The sequence below is a fragment of the Chelonia mydas genome, chromosome 2 (assembly GCF_015237465.2).
Source record: "Chelonia mydas isolate rCheMyd1 chromosome 2, rCheMyd1.pri.v2, whole genome shotgun sequence".
NCBI lineage: Eukaryota > Metazoa > Chordata > Testudines > Cheloniidae > Chelonia > Chelonia mydas.
The window spans coordinates 25,521,294-25,535,134 of NC_057850.1; the positions used below are offsets into that span (position 1 = coordinate 25,521,294).

Genomic DNA, 13,841 nt, shown 5'->3' on the forward strand with positions numbered 1-13,841 from the left:
GTTACTGACTGCTGATTAACTGGTTATTGATTATTGACAAGTTGATTATCAACATCCCTGAAGCAAAGGAGAGGGGAGATCATGGGGAGCACTCCTGTTCTCAGCAGAGGAGGGGGAGCTGCACTCCACCTTTCGTCTGCCCCGCCCATGACCCATTGAGCCCCATGGGCACCACAGGGGGAAGGGTCTAAAGAGCAGAAGGGAGTGGGACGAGCATGAAGCAAAGCTACTTCTATATCTCCCAGCTGGTGTCTGACAGCTTTGGCTCCCCTTGGCCAGTGTCAATGGGACAGGAGAATCCAGGCCCTATGTTTGGATTTGAAGGAATCTTTCCAGTGATTCGAATATAATGGGATCAGTAAAGCAGGCAGTCCTGACCAGTGATGTTACAAGCAGAAGGCCCTGCTTTGCAGGACTTGGATTGCCAAAACTTTTCATGCTGGTTTATATCATGGTGCTAGATCCGGGTAAAACTGATTAAATCATGTACAAGAGTGCACTCCCTTTGTTGTTGGTCCTAACTTGAGCTTTTTCCAGGGAACTGATTGAGCAATAAGCATGTGGGTGATGGGGCAGCTTATTGGAGTACCAGGCTGACAAGCTGAACTATAAGAAGTAGTTTGTCGTTACAATAAGAGTACATTTGCATAGCACATTGCTGACTTGTTATTTCTCTTAAAATATGTTATAATTGCCTTTCGTGAGGTGAGCTTATATTTACTGTTTGTTTGTTTTTGTTTTTTTACAGCCCCAACAGAGGTTTCTCCATAAACACTACCAGCCTCTAAAGCTTCTGTCCTGCCAGGTGATATGAAAGTGAACTTTACTTCGTGAAAAGCATAACAAATGACACTGCCAGAAGGTGACCATGGAGAATTGAAAGATTAACTGAAATACAACCATTCAGTCAAGATGATGCATTCCGGAAAGTCCTGGTTTGCTGTGGAATTAAAATGTGGTGCATAAAATACAGTGCTAATTTGTTCAAAGTGGTCATTGACAGACCATTAGCTGGAAAACTGTTTCCAGTTTTCATCACTGTGCATAACTGTGAGTTCCCTTTAGGGGACTATCTGTGCCCTTCACTGGAAGTCCTGTTTTAGCATGGCAACTACTGGATTATTTTATTATGTATGCAGATGGCATGATGATGTTTTAGGAAAAACTTACAGCAGTTCTCCAACCTCCATAAAAATGTTCACAATATTACACCCCTGATAGGAATGTAAATGTCTTGTGTATGTTAGTTATGCAGTCTAATGGTATTCTGTTTAACTATATGTGATCTCCACACAGAAGAGTTAGCACCTTCTATACATGTCAGGAAAGGTATTTTCTTTATTTCAATACTAAAATATGTTTCAGTACCTACACTGAGACTGTATCTAAAATAGAGCCCGTACTTGCTTATATTCACAGTTTCATGGGAGATTGCATAGATAGATTTGCTCATGGCAAGTATGCACTAGACATATTTTATTGAGACTTATTGAACAGCTCTCATGGAGGTAGCCAGGAATAGGGGATGTTGAATGGACTATCAGACATTGTGTCTGCTGTCCCTCGCCCCCACCAATAAACCAAGCAGTCCACATTTCTGTTGTGCTAATGTGAAGTTCCCATTAAATTGTAAAGGAAAAGATCCCTTCTCTGAGATGCAGTGTGCCTATGGCTTCGGTCTACATTAAACACAAGAGAGACTGGAGAAATTCTGGTACTTCTGCTAATCACTATTTGGCGGGGGGGAGGAAATCACAACTTGCAGAGTCCGAACAAAACCTCTTGAAGATAATAAAGAGTGAGAGGTGGACTAGATGCTCCCACTCTGTACGACTCCTCATAGAGGACAGATACCTCCATTAACATTTCCTCCTCTTTCTACCCAAAACACTTTTTTTTTTTTTTTTTACTCTGAACTGGGGTTAAGGTAAATGGTTCTAATAACCCTTTGGGCATTCTGTAGCAGGCTCAAGACTGTTGCATTCAAACTGAGCATTGTTATTTGTCGTTCAGTCTCCAAGTGGCTGACATCACGGGTTGTGTCACAGCTGGCTGTGGTACAGTTTTTATCCGCGGGGACTTGCGGGAAGTACTTTTCATCCCGCCCCTCACATTGGGACCTATTTGAAACAGACTATTTACAATGAAGTAAATTAAATAGTCAGCAGCATCACAAGGGATCAGCCTGGTGGTTCTTGCAGTTCGTAAATCAAAGATGGCACTTTGGGTAGCCACAGAAGATCTTTCTCTCCAACCTAACGGACTAACACTTAGTCCATCTGCCAAACCTGTAGAAAGCCTTCCATGTCGGAGACTTAGATACCAACAGTGGAGAGAAGATGAATCTTCATGGGATAACTGTAAGACAAAGGGATATTTTTGAGGGATTTCATGTGGTACACTTTTAGAAGCTATTCTATACACTACTAGTGATTGTAAGGTCAACCAGTTAGAGCACCAGTGCACCCGAAGTGTATATTTTTGGCTTTGTCAGATGGGTGTGGATTTATGTCAGAACTTTTCACCCATCCCTGGTATGCAAACAATATATATACTTTTTGGACAGATATAAAAAAAAATTAGGATCAGCATGTTGGCTACTGTATAATATCAATTTAGAGCACAATTACAGTTAGTTATGGCCAAGATTTTCAGAATTGTCTCGTGATTGTTGGGTGCTTAACTTGACACCTTAAGGGAGCCTGATTTTCAGAAAATTCTGAAAACCAGGTCTCTCTAAAGTTTCTCAAATTGGGCATCCAGAACTTTCGGGCATCCAGAATCACAAGTCACTCTTGAAAATTGTGGCCTTTAATTTAGATTGGTTAGAAAAACTCCAGTAAAGGCATAAGAATAATATCTTCTCAGTGCAAAGTTGCTAGAGCAATACTTTAGCAATGTGTACTTTTTAGAATTGCCCACAGTATTGCAAGTTGACTTTTTTCGAAATTTGTCATGTGCATTGCAGAATTTCATTAAAAGTTTTAGCACATTTTATAATCCTTTGCTATTGTTCTGATTTAGAATGAATTCTGGCAACTGAGATCTGTCATTTTCGTAGGTCACTCACATTACTATTGCTGTTTAAAAAAAACTTTATTGGTTTGTTTAAAACAAAACAAAGAGAGAGAGAGATACTTATATGTTAAGGATCCTCTTTTACTATACTCAAGTTTATTACATAGTGATACATTCTAGAATAATTCAAATGATAAAGTTAAGATTGTCACAGATCATTATACTATATGGGCGTGAGAGAAAAAGATTAGTTAGGTAAAATGTTTTTATATCAATGTTAGTTTTAAACGTCTACTAGTATATGGGCATGAACTTAGATGTCTGAACTAATCCGCTTAAAACAGTTTGTTTTAAATGATTCCCGGGGTTTAGTTAGGAGGATCTGGGAAATACAGTGTTAGAGGCACTGAGAAATGTGAAAATAAAGGCCAAGTCCTGGTCTAACTGAATTCAGTGGAGTTTTTCCAGAGATTTCAGGAGGCCACTGTTTGACACTATGCTTGAAACTTACTTAGGCCTCAATCCTACAAAGACCTATGCACGTGAAAGACTTCAAGCATAAGGATTCTCCCACTCACGTATGTAAGTGTCTACAGGAACAGGGCCATAAGGAGCTCACTGTATGTTTGATTTGTATTTAACTAGTAACCACATTTAATCACTGTTACTCTCCGAAAATAGGCCATGCTTCCTCAGGGATATTTATGGAATTATTATACATCCGATGAACAATTGTCTCAATTCCAACACATTCCTCTGAAAAGTGTGTAATATAAATAAGGGTAGGAAGGGGGTTACATTACTGTGAACGGAGTGGAGTACTGTGTTGTGTGAGAGGCTACAGAAAGCTTTCATGTTTTTATGCTGAACACCTTATTAATAGCAGACCCGCTCCACTTTTCCCTGGGTCCCAAGAATAGATCCATGGAAAGAATGCTCTGTCTATAGTCATAATTAATTTATAGCAAGGGTGCCAAGACTAAGCCAACATGAAAGGTAAGGAATAAATTCATTCCTGCAAAAGGAAGTGAATTTAAATATGCTCATAGCCATTAGTTCTGTGCAAAAGCAGAGGAGACTAGTAGGAGACTAATGCCATTGTGTTAGAATAGCAGCCCTATGGAGGTAGGGGTGTGTGTGTGTGTGAGGGAGAGAGAGAGAGAGAGATGGTGGTTAATTTAATAATGTGGGTGGGTGGGTGGGTGTGTACTTTGCATTATCACACAGTATCACCATTAAATTTACCACTGTGATGCTGGCAATTGAATGACCACAGACTTGACTACTACCTCTAAAATACGGGTAAACAATAATAGTATCACTAGCAGAATACTCCTATCTCAGCACCCAGTCCTGCAGCCCTGCTCCCATGAATGGTCCGATTGCCTGCTACCCTTATTCACCTGGACCCATATGTGAGTAAAAGCTGCAGCATCAGACCTTCACTAAGGAGTTTTCACAGAGGCCAAGCCATCTTAACTAGTTCAGATAATGTTTTTTCTTATACTAGGAGGGTGAAGGAATCACCAGCCTACGTAGGAAACTATACTACAGATGAAAATACGTTGTGTGCTTTTTATTCCCTATTTTTAACTGTATTGCTTGCTTTGTCTGCAGCTGTCACTTAATTGATTTGTTAAGAAAGATAAAGACTTACAGGCAAGAAGCTTGCAAAAGCTCTATTAGCTCTTCGGTTTTGCCAATCCAAGTGCATTAGCAGGTTCATTCTGCGCACTATTTTCCTCTCTATTTTTTAAGAGTAATTTTGTGACTTTACAACTAGACTTAAAGCAGCTGCAGACTATTTTAAAGAGAGGTTAACCTTTGAGAGTGACATAATTCTTTATTCTGTAAGGGCTGTGGGGCAGATCCCCAGCTGGTATAAAACAGCAAAGCTTCATTGAAGTTGTTGGAGCTTCACTGATTTATGCGAGCTGTAGATCCAACTCCATTTTGCTGGTTTTTCTTAAAACAAAATAACAAAAACACTAGATAGGTCAATTATTCAAAAATTGCTCACACATGGAAAAAAAAATCTTGCATGTTTTACCTCTGTACTCTTATAACAAATAGTATCTTTGTAAACTCAGTCTGAATGAAAGCCCTCAATACCTGGCTATGGTACAATTGGCTCTCATCTCTAGACTGTGATCAATATAAGATTTTAATTTAAAAATAAAAGGGTCCTGTGGTTTAATGAGGGTTGATAGAGCCAAAGAAGCAAGATTGCTGTTGACATTATCAACAGTAAACTTTGGGAAAGATGTTTTGAATACAAAACACCCCAATACATAACAAATGGAAAAACAGGGAATCTCACATCAATGTGTACAAATCAGAATTTAAGATATGCAGATGATTGATAAGAGAAGCTAAAGGTATCAATGAAAAATCTTTGGTCAGTAGTGTTAAGGATGATAAGAAGGAATTCTTTAAATATATAATGAACCACTGAAATCTTAGCAAATTATCTAGGTCCAATACTAGCCAAATATGGTAAAACTATCAATCCTGGTGCGGGACAGGCATAAGTATTCAACAAATATTTCTGTTCTGTGGTCAGAAAGAAGCAGAAGAGTGTAGTTAGATCTTACAGTGATAATTAAATACTTTCTATTCCACCAGTCACTAGAGAGAATGTTAAACAGCAAGTATTAAAGATAAACATTTTAAAAGTGTGGGACTGGATAACTTATACCCAAGTGTATTAAAAAAATTTACTATGGAGCTCTCTAAATCATTAATGTTGTGGTTTTGTTTTTAAACAAATTTTACAACACTGGGGAAGTTTCAGAGAACTGAAAAAAGGCCAGTGTTGTGCCCTGTTTAAAAAGAGTAAATGAGATGACTTGGGAAACTGTAGGCTGGTTATCATGACATCTATCCTGGGCAAAATCATGGTCAGGTTGATGTGGAATGCTATCAGCAAAGAATTTAAAAATGTTTGCATAATTAATGCTGATCAGCATGGTTTTATAGAGCTTGTCAAACAAATTTGATATCATTTTTGTGAAATGACAAGTTTGGTTGACAAGGTAACTATTTTGACATAATATACTTAGATTTCTATAGGTAATTTGACTTAGTCCTGCATTGTATGAAGTGTAGTTGTAGCCGCATCAGTCTCAAGACATTAAAGAGATAAGGTGGGTGAGGTAATGTCTTTTATTGGATCAACTACTGTTGGTGAGAGAGACAAATCTTGAAAGCTTGTCTCTCTTTACCAACAGAAGTTGGTGCAATAAAAGATATTAACTCACCCACCTTGTCTCTCTTAGTCTTCTTGCATGACATTCTGATTAAAAATAGCCCAAAATCAATGTAGCTCATATTAAATGGATTAAAAATTGGTTAACTGACAGATTTCGAAAGTAATTGTAAATGTGAAATTGCAATCCATTGTGGGTATTTCGAGAGGGGATCTGCAGGGATCATCTCTTGGTCCAATGTTGTTCAATATCTTTATCAATTATCTGGAAAAAATATATAAAATGTAAAATTTACAGATGACACAAGAATTGGTAGAGTTGTAAATAATGGCATGACCTGGATCTCTTGGTAATATGGTCTCATTTGAACAACACGTGTTTTAAAACAGACAAATACAACATCATCATCTAGAAACAAGGAATGCAGGTCACACTTATGAGATGGGGGGACTATATCTTGGAATGTAGTGACACTAAAAAGGATTTAGGGGTTATGAATGGAAACTGCTATAAGAATGATTTGAGGGCTGGGGAAAAAGGCCTTAAACTGACAGAATAAAGACACTCAATCTGTTCAGTTTATTGTGAGTAGGTTAAGAGGTGACTTGACCATGGTGAACAAGTACCTACAAGGGGAAGAATTTTCTGATGGCAGGGAGCTCTTTAATCTAGCAGAAAAAGGATATAACAAGATCCCATGGTTGGAAGTTGAAATTAGACAAATTTATACTAGAAATAAGCAATAAATTTTCAACAGTGAAGGTAATTAACATTTGGAACAACTTACATAGGGATGTGGTGGATTGTCCATCACTTGAAGTCTTTAAATCAAGTCTGAATGCCTTTCTGAAAGATATGCTATAGCTCATACAATGCATGGGTTTGATGCAGCAATTATTGTTTAAGGTTCTTTTGTCTGTAGTAAGAGGATGGGTGAGGGGCTTATAAGTACCTACAGAGACTTACTCAGACAGAATTCTATTGATTTTAATGTGTTAGCTTACAGTAGTAGAAATATATATGCAGATCGACTTTGAGATAAATGTCAGTGGGACTGCTTGTAAAGGAGGGTAAGACTGAACATGATTGAAGGGGACAGAACTGGATCCAAAATGACTATTAAAAAAGAAGAACAAGTCTGTGTTCTTCTACAAGTAACACCTCGGGGCCAAATCATGCACTCAAATCATTGGCTTCAGTGAGAGTTTTGTCTGAGTAAGGAGTAAGAATGGCAGAGTTTTGGCACTGGATTAGGAAAGTGGTATTCTACAGGAAAGAGAAACTTTCTCTGCCTTTACATTCTGAATATTTTTGTTTTGGAAAAATGTTAAATTTTTTGTTGAAAATTAAACTTTTTAGTTTGTGCGTTTTTTCATTTTTATATTTGATTATTTAATGATATCAGTCATACTCGCTACCGATGTCATTAAATAATAACAGTACTACTAACATGTCATATTGTGACGAATCAAAATCTATATTTTATTTTTAAAATCATTAAGCTCTGCTGCTATTCTGCTGATTAAAACATCATCTCTTCTTTTCTTCAGAGTGTCTCCTGTTTGTGTTGTATTGAAGCAGTATGACACTTTGAACAAGAAGATAGGCACTCCGTGTACTAATTAGAGGAGCAGATGTTTTCAATAGCTTTGTGTTAGCCTGGAATCATTTTTCTAGGATATTGTCAATAGCTGCTCCTCTAATTAGTAAAATAAGAGAATACTGTGACTATTGAATCTTGACATGATATGTCATGTTGTGCACTTCTACTATTGATGTGTCATGAAATACTTTTATTTTTACATTAACATAACACTGAAAAATTTAAAAATAAAATTTTGAATTAAAAATTTTGTTTTGAAACGAAGTTTTGAAATTTTTCCAAAACAAAATTTTCAAAAAGATTTATTTTCATATAGAAAATCATGTTTTCTGTTGGAAATTTTGTACAAATAGATGCAAGTTCACAAAAAACTTGGATTAGTCAAAATGGCATTTTCTGATGGAAAACTGTTTTGACTAAAATTTTCTAACCAACTTGAGCAGTAAGCACGCCAACTTTAGCAGTAAGAAAGCTTTTGCATGATTCACCCCTTATAGTTGGTCATTTTGAATTTTGGTACTTTAAGTAACTAACAGCACTCCGTTTCTGATGGCAGTTTCACAAAACAGTGTTTTGATGGGAGTACTATAAGCAGAGGCTTTAATACCTGCCTTTTACAGGTCTTCAGTATTCTGGGCGGAAAACAGGATATATGTTGTTTAGAATAGACAATAACTAAACTCAGCCAAAGAAAAAAAGCAGTGTATTTACATTTAACTACCAGAAGGTGATGTAGGCAGACTGGTATTGAAAACCTTCGCCAAAAAGCAGGGCTAAAACCGAGAACCTAGACAAGAAGGTAAAGATCTTTTGGATTCTTGCTAAAAGAAAAGGAGTACTTGTGGCACCTTAGAGACTAACCAATTTATTTGAGCATAAGCTTTCGGCTGTAGCTCACGAAAGCTTATGCTCAAATAAATTGGTTAGTCTCTAAGGTGCCACAAGTACTCCTTTTCTTTTTGCGAATACAGACTAACACGGCTGTTACTCTGAAACCTGGATTCTTGCTGTAATCCAACATAAAAAGAAATTAGTTTGGGTTAGATTTACTCCTTAAAGAACGCTAGCCCACATCAGTCAGCCATGGAATGAATTTCACGCAGTCACTAGCTTACGTTTGTGATAGCTTATAAGCATCTTCAGTATTCTGAACAACCTTGCAGCCCGCAAAGGAGAACTGTCCTTAAAAGGCATGTTTGAGGTCATAGTTTGGACAAAGAAAGGAGCTGATGTTGCAGATGGCTGTATAATGACAGCTTCTGCTCTAAAAGCAGGATTTTGAGCATTATTATACAACATCCAGGCTTAGCTTGAGAATGAGATGTAAAGCTTCTTTCTGATTTTTAAGTGAAGAATAGGCACTGAATACATCTAAAAAATTCCACTGTGCAGCTATTGTTGCACATCTAATCATATTATTTCTATTAAACACTTGCAGTGAATTCATCTATTTAATTTGGTGGCTAATGACATTAAATAGCTATACACAAATTTTTAGCAAAGGGAGATCGATACTGTAGCAAAACTGCATATGAGCAATAAAAAGCTGTGTAGAGAAAAATATTGATCCACCAGGTTGAATGCTTGGGGGTTTTGTTTGTTTGGAGCATGCATTTATACATCCGTGCAGAGGTTCTCCCTTATTGAGCCTGGCTCTGATCTCAAGACTAGTGCAGATGAAGGGATGTTTAGAGTCCTCTTATTTTACCACCTGATCCTCATTTGCTATATCCAGTAGCCGCTATTTCTATGTTATTCTTCTGAGAAGGGTGGAAGAGAGATCTGAGTGACCTCCAATAAGATCAATGCCATGCCTTAAGTATGTGATCTTCCAACCACTGCTAAAAATCCTGTCACAGGAGGTACTCATTTATAACCCTTCTCCCTCCTGCAAATAGGCTTCAGCTCCACTGACCCAGATAAGAGAGAGAGGGAGAATCTTGTGCCATGCTGTGAACAAGCTTACATCTTAGTCCTGTAAGACCTGAATGAAAGTTAAGGGCACTCAGCACTTTGCCCAATCAGATGCTAGCAGTGTAAATCCCCTGATTTCTAGAGGCCATTGAAAGTTTGAAACTGACAAGTTGAGGGCCACAGAGAACAGGTTAACTGCACTCTTTTGATGAGTTATTACTGTATATTGGGCTCAACTCAAAATTAAGATGAAATGCACAGCACAATATCAGACAACGTGAAGTAAATGAATGACTGTGCTCCCTTTAAGATGGGACATAATCTGCTAAGGATGGCTTCTCTTATTTTGCATTAAGCCACTAGGAAAGAAAAATGCTATGAGTAAAATAATTAATTATCTACCTTTTCATGGCATTTCAGAATCGGGAAAAAAACCAAGCTAGCATTCAACATTAAGATTTCACACACCCCAGTAATTAGCATCGTAAAATGCTAGCATTTCCTCCAATACTGAAATATTAGGTCTGATCTCATTATACTCAATGGAAAGATGCTTGTTAACTTCGGAAAGCATGGCATCAGGCCATTTAATCTTTTCAAGACTCTAGGTATGTAGGTCCAGATTTTTAAATCTTGACTTTCTTTTTTGCACTCACAAATAAATGTGAAGGCAGTTGTTTGCAGGTGAAAATGAAAGCATGTAGACATGAAACTACTTGATCACTCCTACTAACTAGGCAAGGTAAGCCAAAATGTTAAAAGTAGCCTCTAATTTTGGGTGCCTCTGTTTTTAGCAGCTCAACTTCGGGACTTTGGCCCTGATTTTTAGAAACGCCGAACACCCACTGCAGAAATTTAAGTCAATGGCTTATCATATCCAAGGTGTGTTAAACTGAGCAACCAAAAAATCCATGGCCCCTTTTCAGAATTTGGCTGCAGGCCTGGCCTCATTTGCATTCACAAATAATGGCACTGTCAGTTGTTTGTGAATGCACATTTCAGACACAGAAAGGTAGGCAAGGTTAGTTGCTTTGAAAATCATGGTCTAGATCTAAAACAGGGGAATGGGATGCGAGGGAGGTGAAGTTCTGTGCTCAGTGCTTTGCTGGAAGTCAGAGTAGATGATCATAGTGGTCCCTTCTAGCCTTGAAATCTATGAATCCTCAGCTGGATTCAGCTGAATCGCTGTCGCTCCATTGATTTCAGTGCCAGTTTGCACCAGTTGAGGATTTGGCTCCAGGCCCTTAATTTCCTCTTAAGTATATACATGGCTGACAGTCTGGAAAATGCTAGCACACTAAGGGTCAATGAGTTGTTTTACTCATAGGTCTCAGTGAAGAGCAGTTCCTCCCAGCACTAAACTTTTTAAAGACAGAGCCAAATAAGATGGCATAATCAAGAGTGTGCCTTTTTGTTGGATGTACACTGTTTCTTCCCAGGCACCCAAGGGGTTAATCTGTAGTGCAGTTCATTTTTTCTCAAAACACAGGAATCATTGTACAATCCAATTCTGAGTGGCTGTCAATGTTAATTCCACTTGATTGTTTTTATATTTCCTCTGTTTTCCAAAGTCAACAAAAAATAAAAAAATTGGGGGGATGAATTGTTTTAATCATGAAATTAAAATTACTATCAAGTTTTTGGTATCTTTGGGCATGATATCTGGAAGCTTTGGAAATCTGCTTTATCATTTTGTATATCGGACAATTTTGTACTCTGCATTGTTTGACTTCATTTGTGCATGGCAATGTAATTAAAATATGGAATTTTTACTCTAGTGTAAAAGTGTTTTGTTTGATTTAAACAAATCCAAAGCTTGATACTGCTTGCATTGAAGCCGAGGAACCAAAAAAAAAGAAAAAAAAAGTGAGCAGGACCAAAACCCTATTAATGAAAATTGTCACACTAACTTGATTTAAAAACAGGAAAAAATATTCAGATCCCGACTTAACAATAAATCCCAGCAAAATAAGTATTTTCATCTAGATTTCTCCCCATCATTAATTTTTTGGAAGGAAAATCAAAATCAAAAGCCAAAATTTGACTGATCTACATTAGTCAGTTATATGCAAAAGTCAGCAAAAAACAATTCTCAGAGATAAATTGCTCACACTTATGATGTACCTTTCCCAAAGAATCCCTAAAATCACTTGTGAAGTAGGTGGGAGGCTTGGTGCAGTTGCTTCGGACAAGTGTTCACATCATGAAAACCGCCATCGCTTCTGGCTTAGGGCAAGAGACCAAAAACTCAAAAGGCATGAAAACTAAACCACACTCACTTTTTGACTCCAGCAAGCAGTTCTTGGGTTGAATTTTTTGGTGAGAAGAGGAAGCTTGCAACGCCACGTCCCATACTTTACCTGTCCTGTGGTTAGTTGACTACGTTCTCAGGGTCTGTCAATCCATCAGTCTCCTGGAGTCACTTAAAATTATCCTAAATAATTTGTCGGACAACAATATTACAATCACCACTTGCTACTTAAGGAAGGTGCTGCTGGCCAGTGGCTAGAACTGCATATTGGAAGACATGAAACTCCTGTGTTCTATTCCCAAATCACCCAATTCATTGCAATTCAATTTTGAGGACCTCTCTGCGCTTCAGTTTCCCCATCTGTAAAATGGGTCAATGCATTATTTATCTGCCTGACAGGAGCATAGTTTAATGAATGTCTGGAAAGGGGTTTGAAATCCTTGAATAAAGGCACCGTATAACTGCGAAGTGTTCTTACACATAATAAAGAGAACCAATAAACACCATGGGCTACATTCTGCCCAGAATGACGCTGATGTAAATCCAAAGTAATTCTGTTGAATTCAGTAGGGTGACTCAGGATTTACTGCAGCATAACTGAGAGCAGAATCTGCTAAAGATGAGAAGTGAACAATTTTTTTCAAGAGGCATTTGTTTTCTAGAGTTATGGTATATGCTTGTAGGAGTTTATAGGTTTCTTCTAAAGGGATGAAGCCACAGAGAAAAGACTTGCTGGATTGTTTATTGTTTTATGATGCACACCCTTTACTCCCGATTTATTCTATGCTATGAGTTAAGTCATTTATTGGTATGTCAATAAATTAGAAGCACACTGTCACGGTGGTTTTTAAGCACTAACTATTAATTGTTAGGAAGCCCATGCACACTCTGCTGCCTGCAGTGTACCTGTTTTATGGATTAAGAGTGAAATTCACCTCTGTACAAAGGGCAGAGGATTCAGCCCATATTGAAAAGTAATCTGGCACATTTTACAAGCACTAACCATACTGTGTATAAGGAAGAAGTTTAACCAAAATGTATTAAATCACTTGATCTAGGGAAGTGAAAAGTAACACTGAAATTCTAGGGTGACATTATGGCCAAATATACCTACAATTTCTTAGTAAATTGTCATTTTGACAGCTCAAATTTTTCAACCTTAATTCTGAATTTCCTTGCTTTTGTAAGGCTTTAAATTAAAGAAATAGGTTAGTCGAACATAGGTTTTGGGACTTAATACAGAGGTTACTGAGTGGAAGTCTATGGCCTGTGTTGTACAGGACAGACCAAGTGATCATCTAAAAATCTATGTCCATTAGTAGTTTGTGGTATGTGTCTTTGTTGGGCTGCAATTTGCTGTGTTCTTTTTCTCATCCTTTAAAAAGTCCCTCTGTGCCATAATCTTCACTAGAGAGGAGAATGTGTTCACAGAAAAGCTCAGTTCTGCTGTAAAACTCTCCCCATTGTATCCCAAGCCAATAGAAATCAAAGCCACTGAGAAGATTAAGTAATACCATTTACTACACACTGTTGTTATCACAGTCACTGCCTCCACTGTGGCTACAACATCGCCATTTTATTACCACTGTAGGTGCAGCACACCCTTGTTCTTTCCATAGTAAATATGTCACTCTATTCAGATCCACTTTACAACGAGACAGCAGTTATTGTGTGATTGAAATATTAGTCCCTGAAGAAACAGAAAAATAGACACTGATGCTTTGGAACAAGGAACTTCCATGTTAGTTCATAGGGATTTTGTGTTATAAATTTTACCAGCAGGGTTGCACCTGTGTGTCAGCTGATACAGTGATTAGTAGGAAGTCATTGGTGGAGTGAGTTTGTT

The 13,841-nt window shown here is 37.7% G+C and overlaps 1 protein-coding gene across 2 annotated transcripts in view; it reads left to right on the forward strand.

Annotated features, from left to right (window-relative positions):
- Positions 1–11,529, forward strand: part of SAMD12 (sterile alpha motif domain containing 12) — a 228,781-nt gene extending 217,252 nt beyond the window's left edge. For both annotated transcript variants that reach the window (XM_027828571.3, XM_007066264.4), the window contains exon 5: positions 749–11,529. In XM_027828571.3, the coding sequence (XP_027684372.2) occupies positions 749–771 (23 nt within the window). In that variant the 3' untranslated portion in view covers positions 772–11,529. The remainder of the gene's footprint in view (positions 1–748) is intronic.
- Positions 11,530–13,841: the final 2,312 nt, after the last annotated feature.